At 41.0% G+C, this 25,033-nt stretch overlaps 1 protein-coding gene across 1 annotated transcript in view; it reads right to left on the bottom strand.

Moving 5' to 3' along the window:
• Nucleotides 1-9,759: 9,759 nt before the first annotated feature.
• Nucleotides 9,760-25,033, bottom strand: part of LOC139332562 (CD81 protein-like) — a 29,326-nt gene continuing 14,052 nt past the window's right edge. Inside the window, exons 3-8 of the mRNA XM_070964596.1 lie at nt 20,764-20,861; nt 19,867-19,941; nt 19,391-19,510; nt 17,520-17,618; nt 13,567-13,650; nt 9,760-12,716 (exon numbers count right to left, since the gene is read on the bottom strand). Of these exons, the coding sequence (XP_070820697.1) occupies nt 12,654-12,716; nt 13,567-13,650; nt 17,520-17,618; nt 19,391-19,510; nt 19,867-19,941; nt 20,764-20,861 (539 nt within the window). The 3' untranslated portion in view covers nt 9,760-12,653. The remainder of the gene's footprint in view (nt 12,717-13,566; nt 13,651-17,519; nt 17,619-19,390; nt 19,511-19,866; nt 19,942-20,763; nt 20,862-25,033) is intronic.

The following is a 25,033-nucleotide window of genomic DNA, read 5'->3' as shown; positions in this document are numbered from 1 at the left end:
GTCACTAGAGTCATCCTGTGTGCACCATGGATATCTGAATGTCATGGTAATTATCTAAAGACTGACGAGACATTTCAGTCATAGCAAACATTGGACTGACTGACCAACACTGTCGTCCATATAAAAACTAGCCAGCTGAGTGTGGACATCTTGGCCTGATGGTGGTGGAAGAAGAAACCTCAAGCCAAAAATGGGGATAGCTTCGTCTGCTCGGTAAGTCTGTTTAAATCTTCAATGACGTCAGGCGAACATGACTAAAATACTTTTTACAAAATATATATATGTCATCAACACGAGTAAACCTTGATCTCATGTTACTGTTGCAAGATCTTGAAAATAATCAGTCTTATGCAAACCTAAATGATGACTGGAGCCAACAGGAGGGGCTGGGAGGGAAGGAGGGTGGAGGCAGGGTCAGATGGTCAACATGTTTAGCTAACATGCTCAGCTGAAACAGATTTCAGAAAAAACAGCTTGGACGTCATCTCAGAGCTCTCCCAAAGTTCAGAGAGGTGAAGCAGGACTGGTCAACGGTTTGATGCTGTGGCCTTCACAGTCACCACATCTCAATCCAACTCAGCGCTTGCAGGAGATTTTGCAGCAACATGTTAGACAGCACTCTCCTCCCCCACAATTGAAACACCATGAGGGAATCTACTTTGGGAAAATGCTCTTCATCCCCCCAGTATACGCAAATACTACCAGTGAAGTTCAGTAGTTATTCCTCCAATCCAACTTACTGTTCTTTTAGCATAAAGAAGAGTAATGAGAGCATGCTAAATAAGCACACTTTTCCTGTTGATGGGGTGGTTGTTTAAGGGCTCAGGAATGTGGAAATAATCTCATCACCTAAAGCTAACATGAGAAATACTTGGGGGAGGTCTGGGAAACTAAGTCTGGGGAGCAGTAATACGTCAGGAGCCGAGAGGCTCAGGGGAGGATTTCTGCAGCCTGTCTCAGAGACAGTCCTGCCAGCACTCAGACCATGAGGACTGCACACAGACCTACAGACAAACCACTGACTGTCAGTGTGGGCGTGGATGTAATGAGGAATGTGTCATTTTAAGTACCAGCACGCACGCACGCACGCACGCACGCACGCACGCACGCACGCACACACACACACACACACACACACACACACACACACACACACACACAGAGGTCATGACCTCCTTTGTTTGCCTCATGAGCCCAGGAATGATACCAAAGTGCTTAAATGTGTGGTGTAAAACTGACATCTTTTTCTTCTCGTTTAGTTAACCTGCTGAGAGATTATTTTGTACTCTTTGGGTTCATTACACTCAATTCTTCTTCTGCTTTGAAAGTCTGTGGCTGCCAATATAGAAATTAAATCATTTAGTCAAATTCGGTTTAAATGAATTTTGTATTGAAAACTCCATTGACAAATTATTTTCAGTGCATCATATCCACACTGATAATAATAATGGTATTGAACGTGTAACGGACTTGAAAATGAAATCGCAAACTGCTCTTTTGCATTTGAATCGTCCTGACTGGGGCTCATTTTAATGAAAATGAAATGGAAATGGTCTTTTTCATAGTCAGTTTCACAATAGCTTTGTGACAGGCCTGGGAGAATCCTGCCATTCTGAAAATTGAAAATGAAAAGTCAAATCTGTATTCAATTTTGTTATCATTCAGGCATTGTTAAGGTCAGTGGCAGTGAGAATTCTTTGCAGTATGAGTTTCTATTCTAGTTTTACAAGTACTTAACACAGAAATTGAAAATATAATGTCAAATTGATTCTACGTTCTCTACTTTAAGGTCCAGTGTGCAGGATTTAGTGGATCTATTGGTTTGAAAATAAATTTAATGTTCATAATTATATTTTCATTAGTGTATAATCATGTGAAAATAAGAGTACTTGTACTTTTGTTTCCTTAGAATGAGCTCTTTATATCTACAGAGACATAATGGAGTCTATGCTGCAACTGCCAACTCCATTACTCCATTGCTAACTGTCTATTGGCAGTAAATAAAGTAAATAAAAGAGAAATGCTCTGTAATAATCTGGGCAAATTAACTCCCTGGATTTAATCTGAGGTTACAAGTTTTGGTGTTATCCCAGTCTCAGATCTAAGCTTCAAGTCTCACATCAAGAAGGTGACTAAAACTTCACTTTTCCACCTTAGAAACAAAGCTATAGCAAGACCTCTTATAAATCAAACAGATGCTGAAAAACTGATTCATGTCTTTATTTCAAGCCGACTTGATTACTGTAACACACTTTCTACTGGCCTCCTGAAAAACACCACTGAGAGACTTCAGCTCTTTCAAAACTCTGCAGCTTGTCTATTAACCAGAACCAAGAGGAGAAAGCACATTAGTCCAGTTTTAGCTGCTGTGCACTGACTTCCTGTAACACTCAGGATTGATCTGAAGGTCCTCCTCCTCGAACACAAAGCCCTTAATGGACGAGGACCAAGATACATCACAAATCCCTTGTTTATTATTTGCCTTCAAGAACACTGTGATCATCTGCTGCTGGTCTACTGCAGGTTTCCAGCAACAGATGAAAGAAAACTGGTGATTCAGCCATTGTCAATTATGTGCCGCAGCTCTGGAACACACTGCCTATAGATATCAGGGAAGCCGGCTTTAAACTTCTTTTAAATGCTGTGTTTTACTAATTTATGCTCTATTTTATATTTTTTTTTTACCTTGATTTTAATGTTTTATTGTGTGATTTTATGCATTGTCTTTATTTTTGTTTGCATCTTATCATGGCCAAGCGTGTTTTATTCTCCATTTTATTTTACATTCATTTGAATCTATTTTTGTCCATTCTGCTATTTCTACGTGAAGCACTCACCATGTGATTTATTCTTGTAAAGCACTTTTTAGCTGCAATTCCTGCATGAACCAAACACTGACTCCAGAGAGCACCAAGGCGTATTCAGCTGGATACAGTCTGCAACCTCACCACTAGATGCCACTAAATCCTGCACACTGCACACCAGGGCCCCATTTCCACAAAGCATCCGAAGGCTAAGATTATGTTTACTCCATTGAAAGTCAATAGGCTCAGATCATCTTAGCCTTAATTGGAAAACAAATCCCAGGTCTGTCAAATTAAAGGGATAGTTCACTTTTGTTATACAGTGTCATGACAGAGTTTTTCAGTGACAGTGATCTATGGATCTTAGCTGATGCAGTCCTGTAAATGAGATCCCATGTCAGCCACAGGGATTTATGAAAAGGAATCATATTTGTTTTAAAGCTTGCTGACTGCTTTCCACTGCTGATGACACAGAGATGACACAGAGATGGTTTTCATTGGGATAGACGGTGAGTGTTCAGAGCATCCAGGACTAACGCTGCTATTAATCACACAAACTGGCAGTGAGAAATGATGTGTCGAGATAAACTAGATGCATACAGAGGGTGGGGGAGAGGTAGTGAAACTTGGCTTATGCAGGCCTGTTGAAAGACAACCAATCACACCAACCAGTGAGAGTGAACAAAACAATGAGCTGAAAGATGCTAAAAGTCCTTTTGAGCTGAGGGGAACTGCAGATCTACATGATAAGTTCTGTCACTTTCAGTCATTTGATCCATCATTAACATAAACATATTGATTAGTGCAGCTTTAATGAGATACCGAAGTAGAATAAGTTTATCTATTAAGAACTAAGAATGGGAATATAACATAGTTTCATTCACAGTATAAAAACTGCATTCTGAATCATAATTCCAATTATAATAAAATAATTAACAAGCTCACCCATTGGGGAAAAGAACATATATGTGTGTGTGCGTGTGCGTGCGTGTGTGTGTGTGTGTGTGTGTGTGTGTGTGTGTGAGGTGTGTGTGAGGTGCAGTGCATGTACAACCTGAGTGCACTTTCACTCTTCTCCTGTGTCACTTTTAAATTAACTGGGCTGGCTCTGATTCCCATCTCATGCCACATGTCTATGAATACAACTTCATTTGCCAGAGAGCTTCACATTGTTGGCCATATCAGTTTGTGTTTTTGCATGTATAAAGACTTAAACGAGGGCAGAATGAAAAGTCCTGACTCTGATTTTCTTGTATAAGTTAGCATGTATTTGCATTGTCAGTGCATCCAGCAGAGAGTGGATTCTTGGGTGTGTAACTTCAAAAGCATTCCTACAGCAATGCCAGGCGCACCATATGAGCTCATCTGGATGCAATTGTCCATGTTTAGAAAAATCCATGGTTGGTCATGAGAGTCAGACAGGACCATCTGTCTGTCAAAAAAAAGAAAAAAAATCAGATGGTCAACCATATGGACATTTATTGAGCAGGGTGTGCATTCAGAAACCTTTTTTGTTTGGTTTTGTATTGTTTGCTAGGACTCTTCCTTATATAGTTTCACCTACATATAACTTAATTACCATGATTTCTTAACAATTGGGATGTGTGAATGTGGGGAAGGGGTGCTGGGTAGGGTGGCAAGATACAAGATGCTGATGCAAAACCTAACAACTCTCCCACTGTTTTTACAAACATCATAGTTCTTGCTCCTTGTAGTGTCTCAAAAGAATTTTAATGACAGATTTCTCTGTCGCAACCTTTGCTGTGCTTCAGAACAGAAGTTTATAATATGTTTATCTGAAAACTCCATAACTTCACACCCTGCCAACTCCCAATGGCAGCTGCAAATGGCAACAGTTTCAAAACATCTTTGTGGTGAAGTCAATGAAAAAGTCTTCAGAGGGAATAATCATTGACTGTTGACTGTTTGGGCTGTCAAGGACTTTGTGGAGTTTATGAGATTCCTGATGTAGGGAGGACATTTAAATTAGATTTTTTTTTATCACTGATCACACCTGTCCAGGAAACTCATGCAGCTTCACTTGAAATGTAGTTTTCTGTAACTTTTCTATTTGTTTGATTTTCTATTTGTTTTTCATGTAGAGCTACACAGTTCTGAGCTCACTGTGGGGAAACACGGTATTTATCTGAATCCGTGGAATCGTTATTCACATATTCAACTGTTTACCCAACACAAATTAACATGACAAGTTTACAGCTCTGGTTGGGCAGCAAGAACTTTGTTTCTACAAGAGGATAGAAACTGACAAATGAAAGGGCAAACTGAATAAATCAGAGGAGAACCAAAACAAAACGTGTCCATACGGGCCGTGAGAGGTCAGCGGTTTGATGAAAATGATGTGGGGCTGTTGGTTTGGCCTTCAAAGTCACCAGATCTCAACTGACTGAGCACTTACAGGACATTTTGGAACACTCTCCTCCACCACCATCCAAGCACCAGAAGCAGTGTGCTCTGGGAAAATGCCTGCCTTGTTTGGATTTAGGAGAAGGCTTATCACCAGTGACCACTTTAACTTAGAGTGAACAGGATGAATATAGCACCTTTATTATTTACAGATCTGTTAAGACTCCAAATCTGACATGGTGCTGCTTTAAATCATAAGTCAAGCAATGTAACCAGACCCAAGATAAGGACAAGTCATCATCAGGCACTCCATTGTTCTTCTATTTTATCGCGCGGCAATGTCGTGTCAGACATTAAAAGATAAAGATTGTGTTGTAGTAGGTGCTCCACAGGTGTTTCCTCCTTCATGTTTCCTCTCTGTGCTATTTGTAGACATGCTAATAGATGCACTGCCATCTGCTAAACTCCTTTCAGACATGCGGCCCATTACAGTTTAACATGTTGGTTTCATGTGTGAATAAGAGCCTGGTCCCTTTACATTGAGGTCACAACAGCAGCCTCAGTGGGTCAGAGCTGGTGACATTCCTTTCTAAAAACAGTGTTCCCCTCATGGTGTGACTGAGGCAACATAGGTTAAAAACCCCTGTTCAATAATCATCTGACCCGCAGTATCTCCATGTACTCGCTCTCTGCTCCCTCTCATGTATCAGGCGCCAAATATCACACGAGCGTGCAGCTCATAGGTCTGCCCTCAGTGTGTGTTGACAACAAAAGATTTGAGAGACAAATTGAGAGAGTTTGACTGGATGCTTTTCCAAAACGTACCAAGTTTTTTAAATTTTGAGTCCCTCACTGCCACCAAAGCCCCAGTGCAGGTCATCCTCACCTTCATCACTGGGGGAGGAAAAGACGAATGGGCATAACCACGCATTCTGTGGGGGGGGTCCTTCCTCCCAACAAAATGCCACTGATGCCATGTATTACTCACACTGCGGGGACATAAATATGTTTACACAGTCACAATGTGGGGACTCACCATACTTGTGGGGACAAAACGCACACAACAGAGGCAAGAGAGACACAAAGTAGACTGATGAGGTGTGAGTTCGAGGTGAGCGCATTGTATTACTCAAACAATACTTATAATAACAATACTGTTGGCAGCTTGTTCCATCTTGCATTCAAGTCCATTGTTCCGGTAGAACTTGGCCAGCAGCCATCCTTCATGCTGCTTATCCAAGGTTTCTGTCTCTCTTTGGGTTAGTTGCTTCACCAAAGCTGACACTGGAGATCCTGGATAGCTGCTATCATGAAGCTGGTTATCAGCTGTCTCTGTTAACACCACACTGTTCACTGCTGCGTTACAAACCCATAGACTGTATAAATAAAGGATGGAGCTTCTGGGTCTGAAAATGCTGAAATGCCTTAAACCTGCATTTTTTCCTACTGGTTGCAAAAAAGTCTGGTAAGCTTATGAGAAAATGACACTCCTTCTCATCTGATTTATTACTTCAGTTTATGGTCTCGGTCAGCAGCTTCAAGTCTCCTTCAACACAGCATGATGTTCATTTAGTACATTATGGTCCCGTTTAGAGTAAAATAGACGTTAACAGTTTATGCTTTGGGTTTGTGGCTAGCTTGTGACTGACAGGTTACTGTTATGGCATGTCCTCAGGTTGTCAGTCTGATCCAATCAGGATAGAGGCATCGCAGTGCGTATCCTCCCCAGCTCCACCCTCTTGTCCAAATATGGTTCACAAACCAGCGAGATGGAGATGGCCATAATACCAAACTCAAGGCTTCAGAATGGTGACGTCATGGTAGATTTACACATGTATGCAATCCGAAACATGAGATGAAATGGTCAGGTGATAGTACACATGGGAAAAAAATCAGTCATTGCACCTATTAAAAGTGATATTTAACAAAGTAAAATATAAACAATATAATCACATAATTACAACATAGTAAGCTTTAGAAAATAATTCATTCTGTATTAAAATAAGAATAATCTGGAAATAATTTAGAACTTTTAAAAGTTAGGCTAACGTTCAAAATAAGCATGGATCACTGAGCAGACTGTACGTCCCCTGATGTCTGACTGACAACTCCCCTCTCTGGACAGAAGCAAATATCATGAGTTATTACTGTATATCAAAGTTATTTCATGGGCTGCAGGCTGCATGTCAACACTGGTGACCCTGTAGGAAAGATGTCTGTCATGATCACTGAAAATCAATTTTTTTTTTCAAATTTCACTGATGTGGGATTAATAACAAAGGATGAAAGAATTCTCTTTCTGATGCCTCCAAAAAAGAAAACCCATGTCCCCCACCCCCCTGCCCACCCAAATATGTGGACAATGAGCCTCATTCCTAAATGTTTCTCTTATCGTGTTTCTAATAATTTTCTGTGCTAGAAAAAGTCCTAAAAATGGAAAAGACATAGTTAGAACATCTGCTAACACAAAGCTAACATGGCCACTATGGTACACAGCTGGAAGCAACCTTTGAATTCGGCTTAGCTTCACTCAGGTGAGCTCAGAAAGTGGGAGCTGAGGATAAAACAGACACCAAAAACTGGTGTTTGTCTCCACCTGGTGGTTAGCAGCGGCACTGCCCCATGTGTTTGGGGGCAGGACTTGTATTTTGAAAGCAGGAGGAAGGGTCCAGCAGGATGACCCTTCACTTCCAGGTCAGACTGAAGCGCTGACGCTGCAGAGCTCAGCAGAGGCTCACTGCAGGGAGTGCTCACCAGCAGCGTTGATCGGTCAGATCCACAGGAGCCCTGATGCTCATCACACGCACACACCTCCTCTTATTTCTGCTGTCATCTGTCCACCATTCTTTACAGACTGAGGAGCGCTTTGTGCTTTGTCTTATGCTCCTCTCATGTCTGATGAATCGCTTTCCACGGATGCTTCCCTCTGGTGTCTCTAAGACCCTCTACATGTGAAAGCCCAGCCCACAGTGAAGACCCCACACCCAGACTCAGGACTCAGACTGACTCCACATCAGAGTAAAGTCACTCTGTTCAAGTCATGATGGAGACACAAACAAAACAGAGCACAAAGGATAAAAGAAGCCAGCAAATGTAAGACTGTGAGCTAAAGCCGGAGTGAAGTCCTCCACCTCTTGTATACTAATCTGTTGACTCATTAGAGAACTACATTTCCCAGATTCCATCAATCACATGAAGCTGTACTCCTGAACTGTGCTTGTGTGGCACTGGCATACAGAATGAGAGGCATGTAGCTTGTTATTGTGTCCTAACTCACACCTTTGAGCATAACTCGTGGTCAACAGCTGTGCTGCTCAGTTCCACGTTGACTCTTTATAGATACAAAGTGCATACCTGCCTGAAAAAACTGCTGACCATGTCATTTTACTCATGTGACAACCAGACGTTTTGTATATAGAATATAATTTAGACCCAGTGATTTCATTTGATCATATTTTATATGACTGTATTGTGATATTAAATATTTGTATGTTGAATTATTTATTAAAGTGCTATAGCTATTGTTGATGGGATTAAATTGTAGCCATTTGTGTTGTGCCATTCATACATACCACACAGCTAAAGAGCTTTACAACAAATTATGTTAAAAAGGATTTAGACAAGCAAATCAAATGGTGGCAAACAGCAGGATTGAAACAGAGTGGAATCATAAAAAATAAAGTCAAATCTGAGACAAAAAAGGGAGGAAAGAATTGGCAGATGCAACTGTTGGATATTTATGTGTCTCCTGCTCCAGTTTCAGTTCGTATTAACAAGAAGTTGCCTCACTGTGCTTCTGTCTTATCTGTTGGTGCACGCAATGTGCTGGTGTTCAGTTAGCTGAGACAGGAAGTGACTGCAGAGGGACTAAAATGGGTGATTTACTTCCTTTAACTTATTTTGGTTAAAACTCTGGCAGCTGCATTTTACATCAGCTGAAGTCTGACTTTTTGGGGAAGGATACTCAAATTAAGAGTCATTAGAATAGAGAAGACATGAGAAAACCAAAGCGTGAATCAGTTTTTGAAGAAAGAGCAGGGTGTAGTCTGACATTTGCCAATCTTATACCACGAGCTTAAAAAGCTTACTCAAGTTTAAATCTTCGTCTGTGACGACATCCCAACTGTTTGCCTCAGACTGAGATTGTTTTTGACCAACCACTTTGAATTTAGTCTCATTCATCAGCACCAAATAAGAGCATTTCAGTTCTGTCAGCTTACTGGTTCCACTTCAAATAACTGTCGCACATCCAAACTGTGAATCATCCGGGTATCAGTCCTGTTTTGTTTGTCTGTAGTTTTGAAGGGCCATGGTCGCATAAGCAGGCTGAGTATCTTAACCCTGAATAGTTTTAGAGTGCATGTCATTTATCAGCAAACAGAAGACGTTTTAAAATGAGCTAAATCTCGATAATCATTTCTGACTCAGGCTCCTCTACTCTTGTCATCACCTTGATGTACAAGAACAGTTGTGGTCAGCTGACTGGATGGAAAAATGAAGCAGTTAAAGGTCATCCTGCAGGTTTCTATTTCATATCGTCCCTTTCTGCCTGTTAGGATTCTCAAAGAAAAACACCAAGACCACCTGACAGTCTTATTTGTAAAATACATTTAATCCCTTTATATTTGGGCAAACCAAAACCAGAGAGAGGTTGAGATTTAAGTGGCAGTGGGTCCTGAGATTCAGTTACCAAATTCAGAAGGCAGCATCACAGACACTGTGAGAGGAACAGCTCGTGCCCTGATCACTGGGAACACTGGACTGATGGGTGTTGTCATATTTTTTTCAATGATTCTGGGAAGAAACTAGTATTTGTGTTGAAGGTTTGACTTCCTCTCAGTCAGCACTGCCACAAACTCCTCTACCCTTTCTGTCCAGACTCCTTTGACGACGTACCAGACAAAGATACCACAATACAAGCAGAAAAAGGCATACAATTTGTTTCTACAGCCTTCATGATTTTCATTAGTACAATACGTCAGAGCTGTAAGTATTACAAGACACTTTAACTGTTTCTCAGTTTGAGTATGAGATGTTAACAAGACAAGGTTTTAGTTTGATGACAAAAGCTGTGATAAAATGTTAGGTTACACAAAATGATATGGTTTAATGGGAGTGTGTTTACGACGGTGCTGTGCAGTTCTGTGCTAGTGTGAGAGGCGGCTGGATCAGACCTCAGGACTAAACACATGTCAAGACTAAGGTGGAGTAAAAACCCCACTGGACTAAATCAAGGACATGCTCAGTTGTCAGGTGGGAGCTTTCTGATTGGCTGAACTTCAGCAGGCAGTTAAGACTGGTCTGTTGTGACTGCGCTGTTGTGAAGCCGGAGACTTCTGAAAATGGACTTCAAGGGAGCAGACACAAAATCATGAGCACAAACCCAAAACCAACGGTCCTGGAAAACATCAGAGATGTGTGAAACTGAGAAAGGTAATATATGTGAGCTGAAGACGACACAGTTAGCTGTGTGCTGTTGGCAGCACATGAAGATACATGTTGTGGTTTTCGGGGGAGCGACACGCTGGAGCGATTCCATGGCCAGGTGTAGTGACTCATGGCGTCTCCGCTGGTTGTCTGGCTCCAGATGTCACTGCAAAATAGTTCCAGCTCACACTCAGTTTGACTCAACTGCACTGGTGTCCATGATATTGTGTCTGCCTCTGCTCTGCATGTGCACGCGAGTACACTAGCTCAAACTGTTTCTGGAGTGCATGCAGGGCCAAATCAACAGCTAAGCAACATGAGCAGGAGGGCAAAGAGCTTAGTGCAAACCACTGGGAGAGCTGCTGTTGTCCTGTTCCTGCCCTGCACTGCCAACAGTTACTACATGGATGGTGACAATGAGGAAGGTTGGTAGGCTGTGAGGCTGGAGGGACAGTACAATGGCACAACCAAGGCTGACGAGACAGGACTAGACTCAACCAGATAAGGCACCCCAGATTCACAACACCAAACCAAGGCTCTTTGTGCTGTTGCACTGGCTGCAGGCTGGAGTTTCACCATGTTTTTCCTCTACCAGCAAGAAAAAGTTAATCATTTCCTACAGAGCTGAGCAGCCGGAGACAGTTGGCTGATGTGTGGACGGTCAACAAGTTTGTTGGAAAGAGCCATTGACAACTACACAGATGCAACAGGAGTGTCTGTCACAGCTGGTGTCGGCCAACTTGCTCTAAGTGTAAATGTTATATTTCAATTCACTTCCCTGATTAGGGAAAGATGATGAGAGTGATGAGCAAGTTGCCTCCACAAATGAGTGCACAGTTGTAAAAAACATTCCAGCTTTTCTCTTTTAGATTAATCTTCATCTTTTACTTGCAAAGATAATAAAAAGAATAAAAAGAAACTTTTCAAACAGACTGAGGTGAAATAATGACTTCTCAGTGCAGCAAAAGCATGATAACTGTCTGGACAGAACCATACAAACACATATACAGACTTCCTTGATATGACAATGAAGGGCATTTCTTCCCCACACCATTCAAACCTTTAGAAAAAAATGAAACTGTAGATGGTGATACAAAAGACTGGAACTCGGCCAAATGAACCAAAAACAAGAGCTTTGTTTTTAGATAAATACGCCACAATAACACTTCATACATCTTTGTGCAACTTAAATCCATCAAGGGAAATCTAGTGGTAGCTGCTGAGGACAACACTGTTCTAAAATGTTTTATGCAACTGAGCACTCAGACAGTTTTGGACATGTGATGAACAACAAACAGCCACAGACAAATCAACAAATAACCTCGTCGAGCCAAAATGACAGACATCAGGTCACTCTGACTTTGGTTCCAGCTTCCAGCATTAACTGTGATTCCTTCTTTAGTCAGTTCCTGCAGACGTCACACAGCGCTGAGGATGTGAGGACAGGGAAGTGTGTTTGCGTGTGTTCACCGTGACATGGTGCAGTGAGGCCAGCACTAGTGCTTCACTTGTGCCAGTCAAATACACCATCATCTGGTTCAGTCTAGGGCAAGACAAACAAGCAGAAGAGTGCAGGAAGAATACAGGAGAAGGATCTACTGTAGTACAATATCCATGCTCGGGCAGTCATAAGACACTGTTAATATATATATTTATATACAGTTTATACATAAAACAGTGGAAAAACATCCATAAAACCAAGAATATCATAGCATGTTCTTAGGCAAGGAAGCAGTAAACAACGAATGAATCACTAAAGGATTAGAGCACCAGGACTGGTGAGTGTGACTCATGTGACAGTGTGATATAATATCTACATATCAGGTTAGGATAGCACTGGTTAAATATGCATAACAGCATCTGTGACTAACAAAAATTCATTGACAGTGTAATTAAAATGCTCAATGGAGGATGATTTACATTGTCTTCTCAAAGAGCTGACTAAATCCAGCAAGCAATATATGTGACGTTTCCTGCTTATAAAAGGAAAGACAAAGAATGAGACAGAGGCTGCGAGGTCGCCCTCCTTCATGGCGAGTCGGCCGGAAGCCCGTCGCATTAGTACACCGGGCTGTTGCGGATCCCGCAGCACAGCACCATGCTGAAGATCATCTCAAAGATCTGGGAGGATGGACACAAACAGGAGTGTTGATTTGATGTACTCGCACCTCGACTGCGAACACTCACTGAAGCACAAACGTGTAAATGTGCCGCTGAGAACAGTCCCGCCCAGCGCACAACCTGCCCCTGTTAAGAGTGACGCTTGCTGAAAACCACGGAGACCAGCTGTTTGAGGATAATGCTGAGCTTTCTTAAAAGGGAAACTCAATATTTTTGACCCCTCGCAGGAAACGTGGGCTGAGTGCCACTGACAGCGTAGACGTCAGAAAGTACTGGGAGAGAGACGAACACATTTGACCTTTTTGTATGAATAAAGATTTAGAATGAAAAAAGTCTCATCCTTTAATCTTTGGGGAATATTAACATGTGAATTGTTGTCCGAACACAACCAAACTGTCAAAGCGATGGTTGAAATCAAACCTGTTCGGACCAGAAGAATAGAGGAGGTGTGAATATGAGCGAGCGCTCGCAGCCATGTGCTCTGGACACGTTCCAGCTGTGAGGGCTGCAGCTCGCACAGCCGCAGTCATTCAATAAGTACATTTCTATATAAGCTGTCTATTCCTGTTTAAAAAGTCAAGCGTGTGCCAGGCACAATTAAAACATCTTCTTTTTCTGCCATGTTTCTTGATGGAAAATGCAATAACGGACTACACACTGACGACTGCAAGTAAGGTTCATTAACTATACTTTGGAATTTCCCCTCGTGGGACTAATAAAGGAATATTGAATTGAATTGAATTTTAACACAATATCCCCTTCTCATGGTCTGTATGTGATCTTTTGGGGACTTGAAATACCACGTTATCGAAAGCTTTGATATTTGTGATGTGTAATTTCATGTTCTCACCATGATGACTGCAACCACCAGAGCGGCGATACCAATCAGGTAAATCTTATCTGAAAACAGTTCCTGGATCCTCTGTTGGCAACTCTGCAAAGGAAAACAATCAAAACATGGAATTTATACATGTTTCAGGGCACCAGTGACATCTGACTGCCCTGTGAAATGATTTAGAGGTCAAGGGGAAAAAAGGTCCACATTTCACTTTGGCTTATCAGTGTTTCAGTACTATTCCACAGCGACCAACAGACTGTGCTTCTGTAAAAGAAACAAAAAAACATATATCTATATCTATATATATCTATATATCTATATATATCTATATATATCTATATATATCTATATCTATCTATATATATATCTATATATATATATATATATATATATATATATATATATATATATATATATATATATATATATATATATATATATATATATATATATATATATAGATATATATAGATATATATAGATATATAGATATATAGATATATACATACATATATAGTTAGATTTTTCACTTATTGTTATATTTTCTACTATTGTTATATTTTTTACTTATTGCTATATGTTTTTTACTTACTGTTATATTTTTTACTTTTTTAATAGCTTTTTAATAGATTATAGATTTAATAGATTATGACGCCTGTGATGCACAGTGTGCGTGCCGAACCTCTTGCTTTTCATTTTGGCTGCCGTGTTAACAGGTTAAGAGCAGAAAAGAAGCGTTGAGTGTGGGACACTTCTTTGCTGCTCTCAGGTTTACTTCCAGTGATCAGCACCTCACTACATCCCTTGGTGTGCGTTACTCGCCCTGCTGCTCGCACATGGCCGCTGCGGCACGTCATCTAGAGATTCAGAGTCTCACCTATTTCTCCTGTGTGCCATCACGCGGTTCACAGCAAAAATAGACTGTGAAAATGATCTGTTGATGGTCAGATCGGTAATATCGAAATCACACCAGCCTTTCACTGCATGTCGCTCCATGTTTCTTAGCATCCCAAGCGTGCGGTTCCACCTCCTCTTTTCAGTCAAAGTTCCACAGTCATCAGTGCATCTAACAGCACGACTGCATTGTACAGTAAGATCCCAGCATTAGCTTAGCCCGTTGAGAACACCACCTCTGGCTGAATTTAAATGACTGGAGCTGACTCATTTCTAAATATGCACTTGATGACTACATACATGGTATTGTGTCAGCATCCTCATCACGATGATCCACGCAGACGACATGGAAATGAAGAAACAGCATTGTTGTTGTATTACAGTGTAAAATGGAAGAATAGACGGAAACCTCACTCTAACATAGGTGTGTTTATCTTGCCGTTCTGTTATTCATTCCATCCTTCCTCTTGTATTTTTGGTTTTGGAAAGTGTTTCTGTTACAGGTTCAACTATCCCAAGACTCAATACTATCTAATGCTTGTAGTTTAGTCAGTGTTCAGACAGTAAAGGTTATCAATTAAATTCATCTCATCAAGTTCTTTCAGAACTGACATTAATACAAGAATAATGGTAAAATGACTGCAGAAGCAGCACATTCATTTCTCTGGCTCCAGCAGTAGCTGCAGCAATGCTACAATAGTTTAATAGTATTCAGCAAAATATCCTGTTTAGAGATATGCCCTCAATCTAAACATGTTCCAGGCTACTACAGTGGCTGTGTTAGCATCTTGTCTTCTTATTGTCAGGCTTGCTACTGGTGTGGCTCTTGGGATGATTTGTCACCAAACAAATTCTTACAAAAAAATATTAAAAACATTAATATTATCCTGAGCTTCAGCTGTCCTGTTCATTTAGTGTTAATTAGCAAATGTTAACATATGAATATGCTAAAGTCAGCATGGTGATTATTAAGCATTACCTGCGAAACACCAATGTGCCAGCACTGTCACTGTGGCCATGCTCATACTTTTAGTTCAAAGACTGACTGTGCATTCTAAATATTATTATCATCTTATCAACCTTACTTTACTACTTACTTTAAATCAACCACTTTTTCTATCACCTGATTTCTTTGGAGTGAAGGACAGTGCTTCTTTTAACCTCCAAAGACCCGAACTCTTGCATGGCATGCATTTTTAATTTCTTCGCTATTTGGGCTGATTGGAACCCATATATACATACATACATACATACATACATACATACACACACACACACACACACACACACACACACACACACACACACACACACACACACACACACATATATAGTTATCATTAGCAGTATAATGTCGTCACATGTGGATGCCAGGTCTAGGTGGTTAAAGGCACTGGCTGGATACGCTGGAAAACACTAGTTCTAGAAAACACAAGACAATCCTGGCAATGCTGGAGGCTCAGATTGGACTGAGGTCATTTCAGTAATGTGAATGTGCTGCCAATAAATCAAGTTCAGGCCCCTGTGCAGCACACGTCTGAGCGCAGATAACTTGCTCTGCATATCTTTCGACTGAGATTTTGCACTTAAGCTGCTGCCTTACGAATCAAACCCTGAACACAGCCCGGTGATTCTCGACATGCCAAAATTTTCTAGAACTCTAGAATTTTCCCATCAGTGTTTCTCAAACTCTTCCAGAATCTGATCCTTAAGACCTTAAGATCAGACATTTTGACTTTGATCAAAAGGTGTGACTGATTAAACATTAAAAGAAACAGTCTGACTTCATGAGAAACACTAAAATATTGACTTTCTTGCTGAGAGTTAGACGAGAAGATTGATATCACTCTTATACCCAAAGTCAGTGGACACTTGACCATCACACTTATCTGAGCTTGTTGGACATCCCATTCACTAACGAGGACGCCTGGCATTCTAATTCCTCCCAAAGGTGTTCAGTGGGTTTGAGGTCAGGGGTCTGTGCAGCCAAGTCGAGGCTGTGCACACCAAATTTCTCTAACCACGCCTTTATAAATGTCACTTTGTGCGTAGGGGTGCACTCGTGATGGAACACAAGGTTAAAGTGCCAAACAGCACATGAAGTGAAGCTGCTCGACCATGAAAACCCATTCTATGAAGCCCCCAAACATAGTGGGTGTGCTGTTGTTGCTTCCAGAGGCAGTTGAGAACAAGTTGAGATGCACTGGATGGATGTGCTGAATTTTATGCACAATTTTATTTATGTCAGTAATAGGTGTGACTGAAACACCTGGAATTACTAATCAGTATGGTTGTCCACTGACTTTTGGCCATATAGTTTATCTGTGCTTTAAGTAAGTATGTAGCTGGAGCCAGAAGGTGATAATCTTTGCTTAGCATGAAGACTGGAAGCAAAGGGAAGGAGCTTGGCTCTGTCCAAAGTTCAAAAATACATCCAACAGCACATCAAATGCTCACTAACTAACCCAGTATATGTTGTTTGTTTACACAAACTAATGTACACACAACAATGTCTTGTCTAGCATGCGACTCCCCATAAACAGTGGTACCAATCTCCTCATCTAAAGTGAGCATTTCCAAATTGAACTGTTACTTCAAAACCACTACATTCCATTCAGCAGACTGACATAAGTAACCGGTACAACAAAATGGAACAATGTTAATGTTATTCGCTCCAGCTATGCTTTGAGAAAACAGGGTATTTGCCATGTGGAAGGTTTGTTCCTATCAATAACCCTTGAGAGTATTCAAGGTGTCATGTGCATATAGGTATGGTGTACATTTATTGTATTTTTAAGACAGCGCTGGCTCCAAAAGTGTAACATAAAGATTTGTCTGTATTTCAAATCAATTTATGTCTTATTAAAATATGTCAGAGAAAGTATCATTTTTCTCCCATCTGCATATCAAGTCACTCCAAGGGGTCCCAATGGACGGGTTCAGAAACATTACACTGTCATGATGTGGTACAGTACAACCATTTAACTAATGATACATGTTAACATCATCTGCTCTAACTTGAATATTTGCCGTTTATGCACGAAGCTGTTGAGATGAATGATTGCACTTACAATTGTAGTCCCAGAGCTGGGGCAGAGGTCGGTCAGGCCGAGTGTGTCTGTGATGTGTGTCAGAAAAGTGGTCCCCTGGCCTTTACCACAGCAGCTCAGCTGAAACACAAAGAACACAATGACTGTCTGTGTCCTGTAAACTGTACTTTAGCAACTTTCAAATGTTCAGTGCAAAGCATAAACAGTCTCACTGACAGGTTTGAAAGGATTCAGGTTAAATAAGGGGATACTGGATTTAGATGGGATAAAATGCCAAAAACCAAAGAATGAGTAGACTTTTAAGTGATGCATTCATGACGCACAATGCATCGCCCTTCTTTGTTAAGTCCTAAGAACATCATGGGCTCGATTTTTGATTCTGCCGCCGGCGCAGCAGAGGGTGTGCACCCCGCGCAGTGGTATTTTCATGCAGTACTTTAAAACTAACACTTGATGAAGCTAACTCCGCTTTAAAACTAACACTTCATAAAGCTAACTCTGCTGATTAAAGCTAACACTTCATAAAGCTAACTCTGCTGATTAAAGCTAACACTTCATAAAGCTAACTCTGCTGATTAAAGCTAACACTTGATAAAGCTAACTCCGCTGATTAAAGCTAACACTTCATAAAGCTAACTCCGCTGATTAAAGCTAACACTTCATAAAGCTAACTCTGCTGATTAAAGCTAACACTTGATAAAGCTAACTCTGCTGATTAAAGCTAACACTTCATAAAGCTAACTCTGCTGATTAAAGCTAACACTTGATGAAGCTAACTCTGCTGATTAAAACTAACACTTGATGAAGCTAACTCTGCTGATTAAAGCTAACACTTGATGAAGCTAACTCTGCTGATTAAAGCTAACACTTCATAAAGCTAACTCTGCTGATTAAAGCTAACACTTCATAAAGCTAACTCTGCTTATTAAAGCTAACACTTCATAAAGCTAACTCTGCTGATTAAAGCTAACACTTCATGAAGCTAACTCTGCTGATTAAAGCTAACACTTCATGAAGCTAACTCTGCTGATTAAAGCTAATGCTTGATAACGTTAGTGCCCCGATAAAGCTTGATCCATCACAGAATGGAGAGAAAACAGGTGGAAGGTATTCATTTCTGTCTGTTAAGTTGGTTTCTGAATTAACCTGCAGTGTGTCCGTCCATCGAAAAGGACACAAACCTACCTGAGGTGGCAGATTTAAACAACACCAATTAGCTGAAATTATTTTGGAGAGATGCTGGAGCAATGTTATATTGTAATGTTCTGGAGTTTTTGGATGATTTCATGCCATTAGTTAAAGACAGTCTGAAGTGAATCCTTTTGTTATTTTTAGCAGTATCTGATCAAATATATATTAGTTACATTTCCTTTTTACTTTCAGTCATGGCTTAATCGCCATTCTCCATTTGTTAATATTTTTTTTCTTTGCAGTGGCCTGTAGAACTGAAAAAGAAGATGAGGAAAATGTTTAGTTTCTTGAATAAAATATACTAAATAATAAAATTTAGCTTTTATCTTTTTATCTGACCAATACTTGATTCAGTTGAAGAAACAACCAACAGATGAATCGATTGTAAACACCGTTGTTGGTAGCAGCCCTAAGAACAGCTCCCTTTAATTTTTACATTTCATTTAAGAGTAGAGCAAATCACTGGTGGTAAATGATTAATATATTACAACACACAAGTTAGTGAATGCGAGGTGTTTAGTGAATCTGTGAATGTGGGAAAATCTTACAAAAGAATGAAGTCTTATGTCGATGGTTTAATCAGAGAACCACTGACTTGTTTTTTTTTGGGGGGGGGGGTGTATATTCTAACCTCATATCAACATATACATTTATTAATTTTTCTGAATATAAATGATATATTCTATAGTGTATGTTCATACCGTCTCATGGAAGACCTTGAGCACTGAGGCAGCAGCCCTCGTCTTGTCCTGGTCAGTGAGGCTTTGTGTCATGGCCTTGTCGTACACCGAGTCGTAGTAGTTAATCATCTCCCTCGACACCTAAGACAGGAACAAAGAGGTTTTGATGGGTTCAGCCTCAAACTTGAAACTTACTGTTGTTACAGTTACATCACCTGGAATTATATTAACAACAGACCTCATTTCACCTATAAATCAAAAGCACCCTCTTTAAAAAAAGAGGGAACCTTTAAGTATAAAGAGGCAATTCAGGCATAATAAATCAGAAAGTATGAACAGCACTAACAAACGTGATTCCTGACTTTTCAGGCTGGAGATTTATTTCAAATTTCCTTTAAGGTCCTTTAAGGACCAAGGACCCGTAGAGGTGTCCACTGTACTTTCAGACTCAATGGTGCATGGCTGTTTTAACCTGTAGTGTATGTTTGCAGTCTTACAGTGTCTCTGTGCATGAAGCCCCAGATTCCAGCTGCAACCTCGCAGGCAAACAAGATGACCAGGCAAGCGAAGAACTGCAGGACAGAAGACAAACATCAGATAAGTGGATAAGAGGATTTAACTCACTGAGACAAAATACATTTTAATAAAATTAAAGGTGCCTTGTGGAGTTTTCTTGTAAACAAACAAAAGTTATGTTGTGCCACCAAATGCTCTGCATATATCATTAAGTGTCCAGAGTTCATTTCCTTCCTCACAAAACATTTGCAAAGATGATTTTTAAAGTGGGCTGCACAGTGGCGCAGCAGGTAGTGCGCCTGCCTCACAGCAAGAAGGTTGCAAGTTCGATTCCTGGGTCAGGCCTTTCTGTGTGAAGTTTGCATGTTCTTCCCGTGCATGCGTGGGTTCTCTCCGGGCACTCCGGCTTCCTCCCACAGACCAAAAACATGCTCATTAGGTTGATTGGTGACTCTAAATTGCCCCTAGGTGTGAGTGTGAGTGTGAATGGTTGTGTGTATGTGCCCTGCGATTGGCTGGCGACCGGTCCAGGGTGTAGCCCGCCTCTCGCTCGTTGACAGCCGAGATATGCTCCAGCCCCCCCCCGTGACCCCGAAAGGGATAAGCGGCATAGAAAATGGATGGATGGATTTTTAAAGTATAGTAAACCAGGCACTGTTTATATCCATGTTGACTACCATGCAGTCTTCTTCTTCCCTGCCTTTGCAGGCACACACTGCAGCATACCTTGGCGTGTTACTGCCATCTGTTGATCAGTGGCATAGTGTAACACAATTGGTGGGGCTATATCATGGGACACACTTATAGAAAAACAACTGCTTAGTGCTACTACATGTCAAAAACTCCACAGGGAACCATTAGATGCAACTGTGACTCACAGTTCCCAACAGACACTGAGACTCCTGGATGGCGCCATAGCATCCAAGGAAACCAACCACCATCATCACTGCGCCAACTGCAATCAGGATGTGGACACCTGGAAAGACAGACGGACAGTATAGACAGTCGAGTCATTTCACATCCATGGCAATGCATGTACATTGACAGGTAAAAAAATAAGAGGACTGACAGGAATGCTGAAGGGACATCTAACATACTTGACAGCGTACTCATCATGCTTTCAAAGTCAATATGCTTCAGAGAGATAAAAACAATTAATGTAAACAGTTCCAAGAATTATTGCAAGAATGGAAACCACTAAAAGTCTTTAAAACCACTGCGGTCTTGAAGCTTTGCAGTCATCCCCCACCCCATCCCTCCAAGCATGCAATAACATCTGCTGGACAGCAGAAGGCACAATCCTGCTTTTATGCCAGTAGAAAAAAGTGAGTCATGTTTAAGTTATGTTCACAGGAAGTTGTTCGGTGTTTCTTATACAAAGTGCCTGCTTCATAATTCAACACATTAATTTTCCTCCACGACATGAAACAGGCTGCTTGCCTCAGACACAGTTTCAGTAGAGACTTCCACGTGTTTCCTGTGTCATACTGTCATGCTTGCAGGTTAATATTTGACTTAATGGAGGATGGAGGGGGTGCAGCATGGAAAGAAAGACGCGTGTGTGTGCTCCACTGTCTTTTCAGAAATGTCAATTTCTCGGTTTTGCCTCTTGCTCTTAGTTCTATTAATCTCAGGGGGTGTGTGGATTTAAAGCCCAGCTGTGTGTTGGCCTTTTTAGTCTAACAACTGAGCAAAGGAAGTGAAAAATAGGCTAATAAAAGTTCAGGTCAAAGGTCTGATGCAGGGTGAGCCAAGCAGGCTAAAAGCTGGGAGGAAAAATGGGACTTGAGAGGAGGAACATGATTACACCGCAGCAGTTCTGTGGTTTTGAATAGAAACTCAGCAAAGCAGAAGTAGAGAATTTTCTACAAATAATTATTATTTCTGAAATTGTTCAGTATTGATTGTATTGGGAAGCCTGTGTGGCTGCACGGTGGCGCAGCAGGTAGTGCGCGTGCCTCACAGCAAGAAGGTTGCCGGTTCGATCCCCGGGTCAGGCGGGGCCTTTCTGTGTGAAGTTTGCATGTTCTTCCCGTGCATGCGTGGGTTCTCTCCGGGTACTCCGGCTTCCTCCCACAGACCAAAAACATGCTCATTAGGTTAATTGATGACTCTAAAAATTGTCCGTAGGTGTGAGTGTGAGCGTGAATGTTTGTTTGCATGTGGCCCTGCAATCGGCTGGCGACCGGTTCAGGGTGTACCCCGCCTCTCGCCCATTGTAGCTGGGATAGGCTCCAGCCCCCCGCAACCCCGAAAGGGATAGGCGGTATAGATAATGGATGGATGGATGGATGGGAAGCCTGTGAGAAAAGCTTGGCGTTAATCCACAGAATATCACTTCTTGTTTTTCTTTTAAAGACTAATCTGCTCTTTCTGCACATTTTAGTCCAATAAATATAAATTACTGTGCAAGCCTTTACTGTGTTTGAGCAGTTAACTGTGTTTCCTGACAGCAGTTTCATTTCCAGTAAGTGAGGAACATATAAAAATGTCCTTGCAGAGATTTGAATGAGGTGAAAAGAGATAAAAGGTTTAGAAATATAAGTTATTAGTATTATTTTAACAGGGGATGCATGAACAATATCCCAGCAACAGCCAAAAAACTATGAAGGCCCAAAGTGTAACATATTAAAGAAACTAAGTAAGTAAATATGAAATAGTCACAAGAATAAAGTGCTTAAAATATAGAAATCAATTACTAGTGACATAAGCTTATAAAGTGCTCACCATTCCTTTATTATTGCAATGGATTTTTTAATTTCATTTTATGGCCTTTTTCAAAGTCAAATTTCACATTTTGTTTCATGTCATAATTTCTGTACCAACAGAATCATTTTAGGCATACATCATGAGCACAAATATTTAAAGACTGAAGGACAGATATGGATGGCAGTGGGCAGTGGGCTGGGAGTGCAGCTCTCTGTGTTCAGCCCCAGCATCATTACTCCTGCTTGTCAGCTCAGACATAATTCGATTCTGGACCACTAACGATTCTGGTCCCATACCCCGTATATCCCATCCCCCACATCTTTTCTACCCGCAGAGCCTCAGCCACTCTCACACACTAAGGCTAATTTATAAATCGATATCTTGGAGACTGCCCAAGTGCTCCCTCCATCTCTTGCATTGTGGTTCTCCACTCTGACACGTCTTTTCCTGTCTGTCTTGATTTAATCTACTCATGGATCTTCTTTCATTATGCTCTATGTCTGCTTCATCTCACCAGGACTTCTGCATCTCCCTTGTACAGTCTGAAGAGAAACTCATGGATTACATGACTCTCAACATTGCAGCATTGCCATGACATGTCAAGATCATCTCATCTCATCTCAAAGCTACAAATAAACAGGCTGCCCAATGTGCTATAAGGTGATAATAAGTCTTACACTTCATCCATCCATCCATTTTCTATACCGCGTATCCCTTTCGGGGTTGCGGGGGGGTGCTGGAGCCTATCCCAGCCATCAATGGGCGAGAGGCGGGGTACACCCTGGACCGGTCGCTAGTCGATTGCAGAACAAGTGAAGCCGGGAATCGAACTGGCAACCTTGTTGCTGTGAGGCACGCGCACTACCTGCTGCGCCACCGTGCAGCCTGACTTAGACTTCAATTTCTTTGAATTCTTCTACAAATTTAAAAAATCTAGTATTAAATGTGGTCCTTAAGGTGAATGCTTCAGCCAAGTGTTTGTCAGAAATCAGCAATCCAACATTTACAAGCACTTTGTGCAGAGACTGGCCAGGTGTGTGGAAGTGAGGGAACAGGTAGGGTATGTGAGGCAAGTGCCTCACCATCAATGCCTCAAAGGAAGGGCTGTGCAAAGGTGCATAGCATTCTTCCTTAATATTGCATCTAGTTGTTCAGAACAGCTATGCAGCTAACACTTTTGCCGTCAGATGTAATGAGACGACACATCATACAACTTAATTTGTTTGGAGCTCACCCTGACCTGCATGGACATTTTCTGAGGTCTACAGCTATGCTAGCAAGTAGTGACAATGCAAACATGCTGTTGTTTCAGAAGGAAATTTAAAATGTCCACCATCTAAGTTTAGCGTGTTAACATTTGCTAAATAGCACTAAAGACCAAGCACAGCTAAGGCTGACAGGAATGTCACTGGTTTTGCAGGTATTTGGTCAAAAATCAACAAAATGGAAAATTTACCTGATGATGGCGCTAAAACGAGTCAGGGCATCTATGCAATGAATAATATATAATGTGTAACGAGCCAAAACTTAATTGCATCAGCTTGTGAAAAATTCTCTTTGTAGAGATTTTAATACCATTTCAGAGTGTTCAAACAGGGAGGGAGTTTGATCAGTTGTCATGGATATGACACGGTTTTCACCATGTGACCGAAGTATAGCACAAACATAAAGTAACAGCTTTCACCTATGTTTCTGAAATTCAGCCTATTGTGTTGGTTCATTGGCTCGCTGCTGCAAATAACATATAGCACAGGTGATATTTCCATAAGATAATCAAGCTAATCCAACAGCGTACCTCCAAACATTTTATCCAGATGCGTTATGATGCTTTGATGAAGTCATCCGACTATTGTTTATTATACAATGAAAGCCTTCCTTTCTGCTGCTTCCTGTTCCCTGTTATATTTTGGTAGTTTATTATTAATACTCCAGTCCAACCATGGAAGGACATCAGAAATTCCAACCTCAGACTGGGACAGATGCGGTGGAAAGACCTTTAAGATGGAATTTCATGAAGAACCTCTCAACCAGCAGACAGTGTGCCAACACTGTAGAAAAACTGTAAATGCTACAAGGAATAACTTCATGTTAATGCCCATATAGACCGCTTTAATTATCTTTATTTTTCAGCCCCAGCTGTTAGCAGATAAAAAAAGCTGTGATAAACTCACTACACACTACCTGCCTGGCACCAAAGACTGACAGCATAGATAGTAACTCATGGTTATCTAGTAGCTGAAGCTATCAGATAAGAGATCACGCTATAAGACAGAGGCCAACATAAGAGTCAACTCAAAATGAACACTAATATTGCTGTATGTCTACTTGAACAGGCAACTGTTTGCTAACATGTCTGCCATAAAGCCTTTACATGGTGACAAAGTTTTCTGCTGTCCTACTGGACAAGAAAACATTCACACACAGTTACTGTATTTCATG

Source organism: Chaetodon trifascialis, chromosome 1 (assembly GCF_039877785.1).
Source record: "Chaetodon trifascialis isolate fChaTrf1 chromosome 1, fChaTrf1.hap1, whole genome shotgun sequence".
Classification (NCBI taxonomy): Eukaryota; Metazoa; Chordata; class Actinopteri; order Chaetodontiformes; family Chaetodontidae; genus Chaetodon; species Chaetodon trifascialis.
Note: the sequence above shows the minus strand (reverse complement) of the source record. Positions and strands in the feature narration are given on the sequence as shown.